The following is an 18,261-nucleotide window of genomic DNA, read 5'->3' on the forward strand; positions in this document are numbered from 1 at the left end:
TGAGAGAGAAAGGTCTTCCTTCCATTGGTTCACCCCCCAAATGGCCGCTATGGCCAGAGCTATGCTGATCCAAAGCCAGGAGCCAGGTGCTTCTCCTGGTCTCCCATGTGGGTGCAGAGGCCCAAGCACTTGGGCCATCCTCCACTGCTCTCCCAGGCCACAGCAGAGAGCTGGACTGGAAGAGGAGCAACCGGAACTAGAACCCAGCACCCACATGGAATGCCAGTGCCACAGGCGGAGGATTAGCCAAGTAAGCCATGGCGCTGGCTCCTCAGGATAGGTTTTTGGCATTTTTGTCAAAGATAAGTTGTCTTGTAGACATGCAGACTTATTTCTAGGGCATCCATTCTATTTCATTGGTCTACTCTGTTCTACCAGTTTTGGTTACAACAGCTGCAGTTACGTCTTGAAATCTGGTTATTGTGATGCTTCCAGCTTTGCGATTTTTGTTCAGCATTGCTTTGGCTATTTGAGGTCCTTCATGTTTCCATACCAGTTTTGGCTATTTGAGGTCCTTCATGTTTCCATACCAATTTTAGGATCTTTTTCTAGTTGTTAAGAATGTTATTGGTATTTTGATGGGGAATATATTCAAACTATAAATCATTTTGATTAGTATGTACATTTTAATAATATTAATTCTTCCAATTCATGAACATGGGAGGTCTTCAATTTCTTTCATCAGTGTTTTGTACTTTTCATTTAGAGGTCTTTCACGTCGCTGTTTAAATGTACCCAAGGTATTTTTGGGGGTAGCAATTGTGAATGGGATTGCTCTTAACATTCTTTCTCAGCAAGTTAGTTCTTGGTATATAAAAATAGTGACTGCTGTGATTTTTGTATCCTGCAACTTCAATAATTTGTTTATCAGTTCTAATAGTCCCTTAGTGGAATATTTTGGTACTTCTACAGATCCATGTCAGCAACAAACAGGTATAATCTCCTCGCCTAATTGTATGCCTTTTATTTCTTTTTCTTGTCCAATTGCTCCAGCTAAAACTTCCTATATTCTGCAAGAGCAGCAAAAATAGACATCTGTCTTAAAATTTCTTCCCTGAACATCAAAAGAACAGAAATTTTTTTTTCAAATTTGACATATATAAAAAAACAAGTGACAAAATTAATCTCACACAACCAATTAGAAATGTTTATCTTTATTTCAGAATTACCTATGGGACCTTATAACAGATAAAGGTCTTATCAGTGCCTCTCACGGTTTATACTCAGTTTTGATTCTAAGGACTCGCCAAAGTTGCAAAACTAAGTCTTCTTACCAAAATGGAACTCATCAGAAAAGTAGTGCTGGAGGAGTGATGAAACCTTACTTACTTATTCTCTATTTGCAAGATGACTTCTTTCGCATACCTAAAACTTCTAGTTTGATTCCTGATACGTCAATTTTTTTTTTAAATCATTACCTTCATCCTATGTAGAAACAGTACTTTAAATCAATTATTCTTTTTGCTGTAATAAGGCCCACCAACACCTTACCACCTCAAGCAAATCTACTATGCCTATTTATGCTCAAGAAGTAGCTTGGCTATCAAACACATACTGGTCTTTTTTGTGCCTTTCCTCAGGATCCACACATCAGACACTCATCTCTATTCTCCAAAGAGCACACCATAGCTGCTGTGTTCCTCTCCTTCTCTTCTTCCTCTTTGGATGCTTTTTCCTTATCTTTGAGTTTCTCTTTATTTAGCGTGAACTGGATTGGATTAGCTGCTGGTCTTGTCCTTAAATAATACATCCCAGTCTTCAAACCCTACAAGTGAAGTAAATACAAATATTAGATTTGTGAAAACTCTAGATATGCAACACTAATGTTTAGAAGACATTCCCATAAATCGGGTCAAATTATTTTCTGAATGTACAATTCCAGCTCTTCTAGGAAATACTCTCAAAAATGCTTAGATAGTTGGATAGCTTATGATCTGTTCTTTTCACCCCTAAAACATGTTTATCTCTTTGGAAAAGTCAAGTATTTTTGTTCTCATCTTTATTTGTATGCGTATGACTTCCGAGTTTGCCCAAGACTATTGCCTTAATGTCTGCCTTAAATTGTTTAACTATTTACAGGGTTAGACTGTGTCTCTGTGTAACACTAGACTATGACTATTTCAAGGATAAGAATCATCACCTTCTCTTCAGTGTACCCAGGCCTGGCACATGGTAGATGTTTTATATACACATGTTAATTTTTTTAAAGATTTATAATTCTACATCAATATTCATCACATGGCTACAGAAGAGGAATACAATCTAAAATCCCAGGACTCTGAAGTTGGTGATGACTAGGTTAAGTAACTTGGCCTTTACACTGTAGATAAAGTGAGGAAACACTGGATGCTGAGAAATAGCAAATATGTACAACGTTTTATTTTAGGGATTTATTGCAGAAAACAACCTGAAAAGTTAATATAGCAAAGAGATCAGTTAATACTGACAGAATAGGAATGAATAATCTGAACAAACAGTACAGGGGCTGGCACTGTGGCGGAGCAGGTAAAGCTACCGCCTAGAGTGCCGGCATCCCATATGGGTGCCGGTTCGAGACCCAGCTGCTCCTCTCCCGATTCAGCCCTGTGCTATGGCCTGGGAAAGCAGCAGAAGATGGCCAAGTCCTTGGGCCCCTATACCCACACTGGAGATCCAGAAGAAGCTCCTGGCTCCTGGCTTCGGACTGGCCCAGCTCTGGCCATTGCGGCCATCTGGGGAGTAAACCAGAGGATGGAAAACCTCTCTCTTTGCTCTGCCTCTCTGTAACTCTGCCTTTCAAATAAATAAATAAATCTTTAAAAAGAGAAGAAAGAAACAGTACAAAGGAACAACCAACTCAACTTAGTAAGTAACTGCATGGAGAGTAAAGAAAGAGAGGATCATATATAACTTTAAGTGTCTAAACCTAGGATTAAATAATACTAACAGAAACCAGAAAAGCTAAAGCAAGAGTCTGATCTTAACAAAAATGATAGGTTGGTATTAACACATTGAATTTTAAGTCAAAGAAAAACTTCTAGATGACAATATTTAACAGGTAACTAGAACATAAAACTGTTCCAATTCCAAAATATCCCAGGTTGACAATTAACCCTTGATTTCCTCTACAAACCTGCTTCCAGCCATAGAAGTGCATACTAGTGAGTTTGCCATAGTTAGGCTCAGCAATATGGATGTTCAAAGACTGGCTTTGATCAATGAAAGCACCTCTCTCAGCTGCCATCTTGAGGACAGTTTTCTGAGAGATTTCCCATACAGTCTTATAAAGTTGCTTCAGGTCATCAGGAATTTCTGGTATGCTCTAAAGAAAGGAAACCAAATATTTATTCTACTCCACTTCAGGAAAGCAGTATGATTAGCAGAATAGTGATACAAGGGTCTAGTCTGTCTGCCAAATCTGACTCTATCATACATGATCTTGCCAAGTTTGCCAATAAAAGTCCAACAAAACCCCATCTGAGTAACCAAATATCAGTCTGGTGGTAGTAATTTAAGCATCCCTCTATAATTGGCTTATGATCAAAACATTCATTATTCATTATTAAGAAAGGAAAGAAAAGTAACAGCTAAGCAGCATAAGTTACCCTTGAGTTTTGCAAAATACACAAATAATCAGGACTGTAACTCACAGGGACATAATCAGGGGGAAAATGAGGCAAGCCCACTTAAAGACAGGACTTTACAAACTCCACTTGTGCCCAAAGAAATCAGGTTTTCTTAGGTCATGGTTAACCTGAAAACACACAGACTAGGGTCCTGTGCTGTGGGTGTAGCAGGTAAAGCCACTGCCTGCAGTGCCTCTATCCTATATGGGCACTGGTTCAAGTCTCAGCTGCTCCACTTCGATTCAGCTCCTTGCTATGACCTGGGAAAGCAGCAAGATGGCTCAAATGCTTGGGTCCTGCACCGTGTGGGAGACCTGGAAGAAGCTCCTGGCTCCTGGCTTTGGATCAGCCCTGGTCTGGCCAATGTGGCCATTTGAGGATTGAACCAGCAGTTGGAAGTCCTCTCTCTCTCTCTGCATCTCCTTATCTCTGTGTAACTCTATCAAATAAATAAATAAGTCTTTTAAAAAAAATAAACCTTAAAAAAAAGACTAGATAATGCTACAGCTTTTGTCATCAAATACAGAAATGTTACAGGACTCTATGTTGCCAAGTACACCAATGTTTAGCCTATGCTTCTATCTACAAATGAACGTTTGTTCAACCTCAACTTCATTTGATTATTAAATATTATTTGTGATTCTGTCTTTTGGATTATAGTCCTCAGCCTCTATCATACTTTTAACTTAAGTTTAACTCTAGGCCGGCGCCGCGGCTCACTAGGCTAATCCTCCGCCTTGCGGCGCCGGCACACCGGGTTCTAGTCCCGGTCGGGGCACCGATCCTGTCCCGGTTGCCCCTCTTCCAGGCCAGCTCTCTGCTGTGGCCAGGGAGTGCAGTGGAGGATGGCCCAAGCCCTTGGGCCCTGCACCCCATGGGAGACCAGGAGAAGCACCTGGCTCCTGCCATCGGATCAGCGCGGTGCGCCGGCTGCAGCGCGCTACCGCGGCAGCCATTGGAGGGTGAACCAACGGCAAAAAAAGGAAGACCTTTCTCTCTGTCTCTCTCTCACTGTCCACTCTGCCTGTCAAAAAAAAAAAAAAAATTAAATTAAGTTTAACTCTCTAACTTCAGTGGCCCCCAAATTTTGATATACTTTTAAATCACCTAAGGAAACTTTAAAATATATTGATAATGTCTGGCTCCCACTTTCAGACATTCTTAGGTGGCAAGGAATACAATCTAAATTTCAGGATTTTCAAAGTTCCCCAATTATGCAGACATGTTGGGAACCACTGCTTTACATTCTTGCACAAGACCTGTGTAAGAGGTGTATAATCCTAGCACACCAACGCAAAGGTAAACAGAGCTACATGAATCACAGCCTACAGATCCATAATGAATAGCCATTTTTTTCCCCCTCTCCATTTTCTGGGATAAGTGAGGAGGCACCACAATGTCCAACTCAGCTCCTGAAGAGCACACTTCATGGGCTGTTGCTGTGGTGTAGGAGGTAAAGCTGATGCCTGTGGTGCTACCATGTGGCTCCACTTCCAACCCAGCTCCCTGCTAATGTACCTGGGAAAGCTGCAAAGATGGCCGAAATGTTTGGGCCCCTGCACCCACATGGCAGACCCAGAGGAAGCTCCTGGCTTCAGATCAACCCAGCTCTGACCATTGCAGCCACTTGGGGAGTGAACCAGTGGATGGATAATGTCTCTTTGTCTCTCCCTCTCTCTATAACTCTGCCTTTAAAATAAATGAATAAATCTAAAAAAAGGGAAAAAAAGCACACTTCATTTTCTTGCTATACCTGGATAGAGCCATTGCACGCAATAATCTGGTTTTTCATCTCTTCATTCCACAAGCCCCTCTCAGTAAGATCTTTCAATAAGTGAGGATTTACAATCTGAATGGAAAAGCAGAAAAGATATAAAGAAATAAATAACAATGACAGGGTTCACACAGATTCACAGGCCTGGAGCTTTACATAAATAAGATCACCGAAGAATTACTTAACATTAGATTGCTTAGTAAATTCATTTTTTATAAACTCAGAATCCCATCTCATCAAATGAAAGCTATATTCATTTAAAATCCTAACATCTGTTATTAAACAATATATTGTGGTAAATACTATATAATGTCTGTATATATTAATATTAAAACATCACATTGTACATCTTGGATATATACAATTTTTGTCAACTATACCGCAATAAAGCTGGAAGAAACTTAATTACAATAAGAAATATGACATTTACCTAAACTGGGTAAATCTATATGGATTAATTCTTTGTTATTTCTAAGTAAAGATAAAATAAATATTTAAGTTAAAAAAAATTACAGGAGTCAGAGTTTAGTCTCACAGTTAAGACACTAGTTAAGAGTTGGCATCTCACACTTGAGTTCAAAACCCTACTCTAGCTCTTGATTCCAGCTTCCTGCTCATACAGTCTCTGTTAGACAGGCAGAAGTGATGGCTCAAGTAACTGGGTTTCTCACGCTTGTGGGAAACCTGCATTGAGTTCCTGGCTCCTGGTCTTAGATAGTTTTCAGGGCACTTAAGGAGTGAACCAGCAAAGGGACACTCTCTCTATTTATCTGACTCTCTGTCTCTCAAATTCAAAAATAAACAAGTAATTTAGAAATATATCTTCCCAAAATCTTATAAAATTTTACTTTAGGATATCTGGAAAATCATAAATGAAAATCTCTAAATTAGTGATCCTTTTTTCAGGATACCTGGAAATTCATAAATGAAAAAATCTCTAAATTAGTGAATTTCACCAGAAATTCAAGGTGGTAATCAAGTCTGAGAATCACTATCTTAGATAGTACTTCCATATACCCCAAATCAATCATCAGAGGCCACAGGAATCACTGATTATATAATGGTTAAATATCACATGAACTCTAATATCAACAAGGTACTTTCATATTGAACCCCCTTTTATTCTTTCAACAGATATTTATTAAATGTCTATTATGTGCTGAAATAACAGAACAATATTAGAGACAAAGATGACTCTCTTTTCAAAGTTTTGTCCCAAAGTAAGAAAAGTTTTAAAAGTAAAAAATGAGTGAGCATTTATGCCCAACATTAAGCTTTTGAAAGATCTCCCTGTCAATCTGGTTGTGAACTTCTCACCTGAAATTCTCCTGACAAGACTCTGCGAGTATAGATGTTGCTAGTGTACGGTTCAATGGATTCATTATTCCCCAGGATCTGAGCAGTTGAAGCAGTTGGCATCGGGGCAAGAAGTAAACTGTTTCTTATACCATACCTAAGGATAAGGAGATTGTTAGTTGCTTGTTCTAAAGCTACAATCAACCAGGGAGGCAGTTACTTAAAGTCACTGGGAGTAACACCATGAATATATGCTATAACTCTTATGTTGACTTCTGAATTAAATTCCTATAGGGAGGAGCCAGCGCTGTGGCTTAGCAGGTTAAATTGCTGCCTATAGTGCCAGCATCCCATATAGACGCCAGTTCAAGTCCAGGCTGTTCCACTTCTGATCCAGCCCTCTGCTATGGCCTGAGAAAGCAGTAGAAGATGGCCCAAGTGTTTGGGCCTCTGGACCCACATGGGGGACCCAGAGGATGCTCCTGGCTCCAGGCTTTGGATCAGCCATCTGGGGAGTGAACCAGCTGATGGAAGACCTGTCTGTCTCTGTGTCTCTCTCTGCCTTTCAAATAAAATAAATAAATCTTAAAATAAAAACAATTCCTATAGGGATGCAAGGCCCCAGTATGAATGCTGCAGCTCACCCCTTTCTTAAATGCCTGACTCCTACACAGAATTAGCAACATGTTAACTGCTAGCGATCCTAACCACGTAACAATTTATACTACTTGCACTATAGCACATAGGATTCACAACACTGGATACAATATTTTGCACAGAGAAATACTCGAATCACTGCTGAAGAGTTCCCTGCCTGTTCCAAGGTATCTAGTTCAACCCTCACTCTTCTAAGTGCCTATATGAATCACTGAACTAGGCCTCTTCAGTAAAAATAATGCGAAAGTGGTTAAATTAAGACATATCACTACAATTCTCATTCTCTATTATATTATGAAAAGGGAAAAATCATAGTATGAGGGTACTTCAAAAAATTTACAGACAATGGAATTAAAGTTAGTTTTGATGCAAAAAAATTTGAAATTCATGATACCAGGGGTCTTCAAAGATTATGAAAATCCATACTATGAAAACTATGCATAAATTTCAAACTTTTTGCACCAAAATAAACTTATCTTCTAATTCTATTGTCCATATACTTTTTGAAGTACCCTCATATACTCTTGACTTCATCTATTATATCTATTATTTACAATTGTAAGTTCCTAGAAGGTTAACGTCTTTTGAATAGTGCCAAAAAGAGTTCTTAGCAAAGAATATACTATATTCACACAGAAATTTTCACACTGCTCCAAGCTGATTCTTCAAAGCTCAGCCTAAGAGATTCCAATTCTGTAACATCTTTTCTGACCAGACAGGCAATAAACACAAGTATCAAATACAAATTATTGCTCTGAAAACATTTTCTAAAACCTGTACCTTTATTACATTTTACTTCATATATCTTACTTCACTTAGTCTTAGGTTCTTGAGACTACATACAAACAATATGTTTTTCCTATTTTCTACCTATGGATTCATATACTGCTTAGAACAGAGCCAGAGGTCTTGACAGAGTTTGTACAACTGGGTTCTCAACCTCACATTGTCACTTTCTAGTTGTGAGGCCTCAAGCAAACCACCAGCTATAATTCCTCATCTGTAAAATAGCAACATCTTCTGTCTACAGACAGGAAAATGTTGTGATAAATCAAATGTGTGTTTCAATTTATCTGTAAATGTTCTGCATAAAGTCTAGAGAAACATACACTACTAACAAGGTTCATCATTGGGAAAAACACTGGGTTAGTTTTTTGTTTGTTTTGTGGGACAAGTGGCGGGCAGAGATTATGAAGAAGGGCATAGAATTTAAACTCTACTAACAATGAGTGAATATAATGAATGAATAAATATAATTAATATATTAATTTTTAAATTCAAAAAGTCATGGGGGTGGGCATTTTGGCACAGTGGATCATGCTGCTTGGGACACCTGCATCCCATATCAAAGTGCTGTGTCTGTGTCCTGATCCAGTTTCCTGCTACTGTGTATCCTGGGAGGCACAGGTGATGGCTCAAGTACTCAGGCCCCTGCCACTACATGGGTGACTCAGACCAGATGGAGTTCTGGGCCTGGCTACTATGGGCATTTGGTGAGTGAACCAGTGGATGGAAGAATTTTTTTTAAAGACTTATGAAAATAAAATAAACATTTCACATATAAAATGCAGTACAGATCCTTTTTTGTTAAAGTTGAATTTGCATGTAATATGCACATACATACACCCTAATAAGAAACTGTGAAGGCTGACAAACACCAAGATGCAATCAGGTGTTCAGGTGTGGTGGTATCAGAAAAGTATTCATTCTCCTCCTCTTCCCATGTGTATTTTCCTAAACTTTCTAAGGTGTATTATTAAATTAACAGAAACAATCTTTAAGGAAAGTAATTATTCGTAGATGTCAAACTCAATGACAGAAAAGGAAAACACTGGTTTCATTATTTGCTCAGCAAAACATCCTGTCTGCCCTCAAACCTCGTACGCTCTTTAGCTTAAAAAGCCTGCATGAGGCCAGTGCTGTGGTGTAGTGGGTTAAAGCCCTGCAGGGCCTGAAGTGCCAGCATCCCATATGGTCACCAGTTCTGGTCCCAGCTGCTCCTCTTCCAATCCAGCTCTCTACTATGGCCTGGGATAGCAGTAGAAGATGGCCCAGGTCCTTGGGCCCCTGCACCCATGTGAGAGACCAGGAAAAAGCTCCTGGCTCCTGTTTTCGGATCAGCACAGCTCTGGCCATTGCGGCCATCTGGGGAGTGAACCGGCAGATGGAAGGCCTCTCTCTCTCTGTCTCTACCTCTCTCTGTAACTCTGTCTTTCAAATAAATAAAATTAATCTTAAAAAAAAAAAAAATAGCCTGAAAAGACTAACTTCTAAATCTTTCACACAGAGTTAATACATTACCCTCCAAAATCCCTAAATTGCTATGACAATCAATTCAAACAGAAGCCATGTATAAGGCCTATGTGGCTAGGTAATAAATAAAATAATGAAAAACATTAAGAGATCAAGAATATTTGGAAAAATAAAGGCTTATTGAGGAAAAGAATTATCTAATCTAGACTTTAAGCCCCTAAATCAGCTGTTTTCACTATGGTAAGCAACTTGCAGATTACTATACAAAATCTTATGAAGTATTTTTCCAAAAATAGCTCTGAGGTAGGTCATTTTGGTCCATTTGAAAGAGGAGGAGAAAAAATTAGTTTCAAAAGTTAAAATGTTAAGTCTATTTTCTGAAGAGCCAAAGGAGAACTCAAACCCTCCTGTCTTTGAAGCTACTTTAAATCTCTCTACTTACTTTGCAATCTTCTCCTTAAGAAGTTTCCAGTCCCAAAGATCTGTGGGAGTAACATTCCACATATCATACTGAAGAATCTAAGAAATAAAATGCCAAATTTGTGACATCACTCTATGACAATTTAAAACAAGAACAAAACAAATGGCCCACTGTCATGTCATCCCAACATGGCTTTCTTCTAGTCAATTTGTGTGAGGAATACAAAGTCCACAGATTTTCCTGGACAAACCTCCATGTAGTCATACTGATCAGAAACAGGATTAAAAAAACTGGCTAAGGCCTTCTCTTCCACACATTTCTGCTGAGTCTTCTCAGAGAACCCACATCATAGCTACAAACTAGGAAATCCAATGTTCATGAATACTTGTTGCTGAGATGCATTCTCTCTTTTACATGAACAGTTCACTCTGACCTTATCTTTCTTTACTGCCTTAACCTGTTCCTTGATCTTTTTAACTCAGCTAAAATCACCTATTTACAAACACCACACATTTTATTTCTGAAGTATCAGCAGAACATCAGAGCTAAATGAACATTTTTTATGTAGCAGGGAATCCTATTGATACTACTGATAATAAAGGTGGTATGGAGGGCAGAGTGCTAATATTCATACCCAGATACCTCCCCCTAGTACACTGGCCATGTACAACTCCCTCTACTTGAGTAGACATCTGGGAATATGATGAATGTTCAGGATTATAGAACAGGTAAAGAGTTTTTGCAATGTGCAATTAAGGTTGCAAATCAGTTCATTTTGAGCTAAACAAAAAGAAAATTATCTAAGGTAGACCTAACTTAATAAAAGCACTCAGAAGGATTCTTTAGATTGTCTCTCCCATTGGTCTTGAAGAAGCAAGATGCCATAGGTTTCAGAGCTACAAAATGAATTCTGCCAACAGCCAAATAAGTTTGAAAGAGGACCCTGAGCCATAGATGAGACCACAGCCCCTACCAAGATCTTCACCACAGCTTCATGAAACCCAAAGAAGACGGTCAGCTAAGCCAAGCCTGAACTACTGACCCAGGAAAACTGTGAGATAATACATGCATGTTTTTATAATCCACTAAATTTAGCAATAAAAAACTAATGCGGCCGGCGCCGCGGCACACTAGGCTAATCCTCCACCTTGCAGCGCCGGCACACCGGGTTCTAGTCCTGGTCGGGGCACCGGATTCTGTCCCGGTTGTCCCTCTTCCAGGCCAGCTCTCTGCTGTGGCCAGGGAGTGCAGTGGAGGATGGCCCAAGTCCTTGGGCCCTGCACCCACATGGGAGACCAGGAGAAGCACCTGGCTCCTGCCTTCGGATCAGTGCGGTATGCTGGCCGCAGCACGCCAGCCGTGGCGGCCACTGGAGGGTGAACCAACGGCAAAAGGAAGACCTTTCTCTCTGCCTCTCTCTCACTGTCCACTCTGCCTGTCAAAAATTTAAAAAAAAAAAAAAAAAAACTAATGCAGGCAGCATTTCTCTTGTTATTTCTGCAGTGACCACTTCTAAATTTTAAAAATTAAGAGTATCATTTTTACACCAGAGGATAAAGGTACCGAAGTTTCTCATGGCTGGTGGAACAAATTACCATATACTTTGGAGCTTAAAATAACCAAATGTAAAGGCCAGTGTTGGGGCATAAGTGGGTAATGCTGCTGCCTGCAACACAACCATCCCAACTTCCACCCATCTCCCTGCTAATGGCCTGGGAAAAGCAACAAAATGATGGCCCAAGTACTTGGGCCCCTGATACCCACGTGAGACACCGAAATGAAGCTCCTGGCTTCAACCTGGCCCAGCTCTGGCCGTTGGGTTACCTGGGGAGTAAACCAGCAGATGGAAGTGCTCTCTCTCTCTCTGACTTCCAAATAAATAAATAAATATTTTTGTTTGATGGTTTTATTTATTTAAGATTTATTTTATTTATTTGAAAGACAGAGTTACAGAGAGAGGTAGAGACAGAGAGAGAGGTCCTCCATCTGCTGGTTCACTCCCCAGATAGCCACAATGGCAGGAGCTGCGCTAATCCAAAGCCAGGAGCCAGGAGCTTCTTCCGGGTCTCCCATGTGGGTGCAGGGGCCCAAGGACCCAGGCAATCCTCTACTGCCATCCCAGCCATAGTAGAGAGCTGGATCAGAAGAGGAGCAGCCGGGACCAGAACCAGTGCCCATATGGGATGCCAGCGCTTCAGGCCAGGGCTTTAACCTGCTGCACACAGCACAGGCTCCAATAAATATTTTTTTAAAATTTTATTCTTTCATAGTTCTGGAGACTAGGAACTCAAAAACCTGTTGGGAGGGGCTACACTTCCTGCAGAGGCACTAGAGGAGGTTCTGTTCATTGCCTCTTCTAGTGTCCAGTGACAATCAGCATTTCTGGGCTTGCCTGCATCACTCGGATTTCTCCCTCCACATTCCTTCTCTTTTGTTTATGTCTCCCTTACAGGACAACTGTCAATAGATTTAGAATCCACCTAGATAATTCAGGATGATCTCTTCATCTCAACATCTCAATTATATCTGCAGAGACCCTTTTTTGAACCACGTAAGTGACAATCACAGATTATAGGGACTAGGATGTGGATATATCCTTTGGGGAACTACCATTCAGCTCACAATGGGTACTCACAAGTAAAAGGACATTTCATCCATATACTTACTCCTTTGCTTACTGGACAGCCCTCATAGGTTTCATATGGGCCATGCTCCTTGGCTAGGTCACAGCTGGCTTCCAAGGCTCCATAATAAATAGTTTCAAAGATTTGTTTATTCAACAATTGGGCCTCTGGACTCTCAAAAGGATATCTCATCAGAATAAAAGCATCTGCCAGACCTTGTACTCCAATTCCAATGGGACGATGGCGTTTATTTGATAAGCAGGCCTTTGTGCCAACAGATTTAAAGAAAAACAGAATATCTGTTGAATTATGGAAGAGAAAAAGCAACATTCTACACTAAAAACACATATTTCCCCCTACTTCAGTTTTCTCACACAATTCCAACGATAACCATTTAAATGACAATGCAGACCAGGATAAATTCCTTCCATCTTGAATTTCAAAAGTTATTAATAAACAGAGAAATCTATTCATACCTCTGGGACAGGATAGTAATTTATATCAATAATTTTATTCAAGTTTCGGACAATAACTTTAGTAACTTCAGCCAACTTCTTAAAGTCATACGTGTGCTCTGGTGTGACGTACATATTCAAGGCCAGGGAAGCCAAGTTACAAACCGCAACCTGGAATGCAAAGGGAAAGAGTCAGGAATCACAAGTTTGATTTCTTTCTTTCTTTCTTTCTTTTTTTTTTGGAAAAGATTCATTTGAAAGGCAGAGTTACAGAAAGAGAGGGAGAAATAGAGGGAGAATATCTATCTGTTAGTTCAGCATTATTATTCAGGTGTCCTAAGTGGGTGCAGGGACCTAAGGGCTTGGGCTATCTTCTGCTGCTTTCCCAGGTACATCAGCAGGGAGCTGGACCAGAAGTGGAGCAGCCAGGACTTGAACCAGCACTCATGGTATGCCAGCAGGGAGAGCGGCAGCCTACCTGTTATACCACAACGCCAGCCCCACAAGTTTGATTTCTCACCATGTCAATGACAGCACCATATTCTAACACCCTCAGAAATTATAATTTTTAATTTTTTAAATTTGATTTCTCCCTCTTCATCCCTTATTAGTCCATTTCTAAATCCCACTGATTGTCTCTCTTCAAAACCTAGTTGCATATGTTGAGTCAGAACAAGTATCAGTGGGGGCCAGAGTTGTGATGTAGCAGGTAAAGCCACCACGTGTGATGCTGGCATCCCATATGAGCACAGTTCATGTCCCGGCTGCTCCACTTCCAAACTAGCTCCCTGCTAATGGCCTGGGAAAAGCAGCCGAAGATCCCCCAAGTGTTTGGGCCCTGCCACCCCCATGGGGTACTCGGATGAAGCTCCTGGCTCCGGGCTTTGGCCTGGCCCAGCCCTAGCTACTGTGGCCATCTAAGGAGTAAACCAGTAGACAGAAAATCTCTCAGTATCTCCCTCTCTCTGTTACTCTTTCAAATAAATAAATAAAATCTTTATATGGATATCTTTAAGGGGTGGTAGGTGAACTGAATATTTTAAAAAGGATGAAAAGCAAAAAGAAAAAAAATAATAAAAAGGATGAATTTTATTTTATATTATATCATATATATATCTTATATTGTATCTCCATTTTTAAAAAGAACTCTGCATAGTTTGGCAAGCAAAAGAGGAACTTTGTACAGACAAATGACATGATCAGATTGTTTAAAAAGGGTCATTCTACCCTTACTTGCATATAAGTTATTTCCTTCCATGTAAATTACAAGTTTCTAGAATGTAGCAACTAAGCCATATTCACTGACAATACCAGAGCACTTAGTATGGTGTTTTACATACGGCTGGTGCTCAATAAATTTTGAATTAAACTTCAACCTTAGCAGTATATTCAATTTACTTCCTATTTACTTCCTGACTTTACATTTGTAAGGTCCTAAAATTGGAGATCTGCTCTTTCCTGCTTTCCATAGTTACACCAAATATCCAAGCAGCCTGCCATCCAACTACTACAACATTCTCTTTAGGCTAGCCTCTAACCTCTTCTTACACTAAGACACTATAATCAAAAGCAAGAATCATCCCCCTCATCTTACCATTTTGATATTTTTCCTATCAGAAAAATATAAGAGCTTCCTACCTCTGTGACTTGCCAGCTTATACCTCTGTCTCTTTTCTTCCAGCCATAGCCATTTCTATACCAAGCTTTAATTTGTTTGCATCATCAAAACAAACTTAACTTGATGTGCTTTGCACAAAACCTAGTCCTCTCTGGTCTATCATTTCCCAAAAGGAAAGCTTTTTCCTAAACCAATTAAAAAAAAAAAAAAAAAATCCATGCTCCATGTCTAGCCTTGACTCTGTGTTAGAATTTTATCGCACCATTCACAGAAAGGATTCCCTGCGTGCTTACATACTTTAAACTGAAAGAGCATCCCAACGTATTCTGTGTTTCACCTAAACTACCACAACAATATATTGCTATTTTTCCCAAATAAATATTGTTATAATGATGTGTATATAAAAAAAAGCTGAGTTTTTCCTACATAGCTTAGATTAAAAAATATTTACAGCTATGGATCACATGTCTTTCTTCCTTTGTAATCTATTTTAGCTCTCTTCTGCTAACATCAAACTATGAAAACTCCCTTCACTCTCTTGATGAAATCAATTGGGGGATTCCCAAACAATAGTTGCCTAAGATCTCTACCTTGGCACTGAAGGCAGAACTTTTTCTACCCACCTCATCTTTGCTGGTATATTCTACTACTTCTGTGCACAGGTTGCTGCACTTGATGGTTCCAAGGTTCTGCTGGTTGCTCTTCCGATTACAGGAATCTTTGTAGAGCATGTAAGGGGTACCTGTCTCTGTCTGAGACTCAATGATGGCATACCAAAGCTGTTGAGCTTTTACAACTTTGCGGACACGACCCTGTTTCTCATAACTGAAAGGCAAAGTTAATATTTTAATACTTATTCCCTAGGAAAATCTTCATTGCAGACAGTTTGAACAAAGATAGTAAAACATAAAATTGTGAAAACTCTTAGACCCCTTCCACCCCAATCCCACCAAATCAATAATACTTTTCATAATAAAAAGTAAAGCACTTTAATACTGTGCTAATTTTAATTAACTACTGATATGTGTGTCCTAATTGCTCACGATCCCTGTATTAATATAAAGTGTAATTTACTTTATCAAAAGTGCTATATGGGAGAGCAAAATAAGAGCTCTGAAAGTCTTCATCTTTACTTTTATAAGAATCAATTTAAAAGCCCAAGCACCTATTTATTTACATGTCCCAAAGTTTTAAGAAAGAAAGCAGAAGCCAATGTTGAAGAGTCAGGAAGTAATCATGACCAAAATTAAAATAATTAATATTCTCTCTTAGATCCTTCTGAAGATTCCTAGAAATGAGTTAATGTATTACATACTTTTGGTATTTGGATGCCCCAAATAAAAGAGAAGCCATGGTTAAAACATTACTTCCATATTTTTCCCATACCTTTCATAGAGTTTCTCAAATTCCTCTCCCCAAACTTCATCCAAACCAGGACACTCATTTGGACACATCAAGGACCAGTCCTACAAAGGGAAGAAAAGCACCACCCACAAGAAATTTGAAATAATGCACCATAATACCTTAGAAACACTCTAAAGATAAGGTGGCTTTTGTAGGCTCTCAGAAATTTTCTATACAAATAATCATTTTGGGTTCAGGCCCAAACATCCAACTTTGTCTGTTTGTATATGACCTTTTCAACATTAGGTTAGATAGCATCCACTTTTCAGAATGGAAACACAAGAGGTCAGGCACAGTAACTCTTTAATTTGTTCAGAATGCCTTCTGCAACATGACCATCCTAAGCATGACTTCAGATGACGACATAAAAGAAGCATCACACATAAATCAAGTTGCTATTCCCAATAAGTACCTATTCTCTCACCTGATTAGTCTCCACTCGTTTCATGAAGAGATCTGGAATCCAAAGAGCAAAGAAAAGATCCCTGGCACGCTGTTCTTCCTTTCCTGTGTTCTTCTTTAAATCAAGGAACTCAAAGATATCTAAATGCCAAGGCTCCAGGTAAATAGCAAATGCTCCAGGACGCTAATGATAAATAAATCATTCTTTTCAGAATTGGAATGAAACAAATAAATCTTGCATTTTCCAAACCTCTTTCATACTGTCTCCTTTGATCATCACTACAATTACTGAATTAAATGAAATAAAACAAAAGTACTATACATATGCAAAGTTGTAATACTTTTCTTACCATTCTAGGAGTAAAAAGGAACAACTGACATAAAGAAAATGTGGAATAAAAAAGATTAATGAACTTGTCCAAAATAGCAAAGTTCACTATAGCTGGACTGCCTATTCAGTTGCAGCCCAGCTTACTTTATACTATATGACACACACGTGAAGCCCAAAGAAATTGTTCTAACTTTGACAAGATAAGCTATGCTCTTATCAAAGGTCTCTCTATCAGAGAGAAATTACACTAGGTGATCAGTGTGCTTATATGTTCATAAAAGTCAGACTTTATTCACAAAAGATCCTGCTGATAACACTGTGTAAACCCAATTCTCTTAATTTCACTATTCCTTCTATAAAATAGTGAAGAATAGAGGGTTTTGTTGTTTGGATTTTGTTTTTTAAAGAAAACCTAGAACATAGAATTCTTTTATAACATTGGGTATTAACAGGAGTTACTACCTGAGAAATTCTTTACAAATGAACTGGCACATAAAAAAGCTGACAGAAAACTGAAAATAGATCTTTGTAAAAATTAAGAGTAGGAATAGCAGAGGAAGGAGGAAGAAGTGTTGGAGCATGGGTGGGTAGGGTGGGAAGTATCACTATGTTCCTAAATCTGTATGTATGAAATACATGAAACTTGTATAACTTAAATAAAATTTAAAAAAAAAAAAAGCTGATAGATCAGAGGCTGCCTGAAGCCACAGATAAAGTATGTGTAGGTGGGGGGAGGATGTTGGGGTGACAGCAAAGGCTCATGAGCAAACATTTTGGGGTAACAGAAATGTTCTGTCTTGATTGGTGTGATTATTTATACAAGTGTATACACTTGTCAAAACTGATTAAACAACACACTTACAGTGTGTGTACTTTAAAAGTAAATTATACCTCTTGAAGTTGATTTTAAAAGTAAAAATAAAAGCGAAATAGTAAAAAACTATATGTAATTGAATCATCTTATAGATATACACGGCTAAAGATTTCTAGTTCTGATTCCCCACACTTTCAAGTAACAGAGCATACCTTGTTTCCACCTTGATCCACATATCGAGCTGTGTTGTTATATACCCTCAGCATTGGTACAAGACCGTTGGAATTGCCATTTGTCTGAAAGAGAGCCCAAGAATAAAAGCATGTGGAAGAGACAGAGGCCTAAGCAAGGAAAAGAACAACAAGGGCCCACAGTGAACATATTACTGTCTTCCATTCTTTCGTTAAAAAGGGTGCCAAGGCGCAGGCATTTAGTCTAGTGGTTAAGACACCTATGCCCCATTTTGGAGGACCTAGGTTCCATACCTAGCTCTGGCTCCTGACTCTAGCTTCCTGCTAATGCAGGAAGGCATTCTTGAAGGCAGTGGCCATGGCTCAAGTTAACTGGTTTCCTGCCACAATGTGGCAGACCTAGATTGAGTTTTTCA

The 18,261-nt window shown here is 39.2% G+C and overlaps 1 protein-coding gene across 1 annotated transcript in view; it reads right to left on the reverse strand.

Annotated features, from left to right (window-relative positions):
* Window positions 1-1,138: 1,138 nt before the first annotated feature.
* The window catches only part of RRM1 (ribonucleotide reductase catalytic subunit M1), a 41,580-nt gene continuing 24,457 nt past the window's right edge, over window positions 1,139-18,261 (reverse strand). Inside the window, exons 9-19 of the mRNA XM_062196605.1 lie at window positions 17,867-17,950; window positions 16,532-16,693; window positions 16,090-16,169; window positions 15,327-15,528; window positions 13,107-13,256; window positions 12,673-12,894; window positions 10,028-10,104; window positions 6,697-6,832; window positions 5,359-5,454; window positions 3,113-3,301; window positions 1,139-1,765 (exon numbers count right to left, since the gene is read on the reverse strand). Of these exons, the coding sequence (XP_062052589.1) occupies window positions 1,577-1,765; window positions 3,113-3,301; window positions 5,359-5,454; window positions 6,697-6,832; window positions 10,028-10,104; window positions 12,673-12,894; window positions 13,107-13,256; window positions 15,327-15,528; window positions 16,090-16,169; window positions 16,532-16,693; window positions 17,867-17,950 (1,587 nt within the window). The 3' untranslated portion in view covers window positions 1,139-1,576. The remainder of the gene's footprint in view (window positions 1,766-3,112; window positions 3,302-5,358; window positions 5,455-6,696; window positions 6,833-10,027; window positions 10,105-12,672; window positions 12,895-13,106; window positions 13,257-15,326; window positions 15,529-16,089; window positions 16,170-16,531; window positions 16,694-17,866; window positions 17,951-18,261) is intronic.

This window comes from Lepus europaeus, chromosome 7 (genome assembly GCF_033115175.1).
Source record: "Lepus europaeus isolate LE1 chromosome 7, mLepTim1.pri, whole genome shotgun sequence".
Classification (NCBI taxonomy): Eukaryota; Metazoa; Chordata; class Mammalia; order Lagomorpha; family Leporidae; genus Lepus; species Lepus europaeus.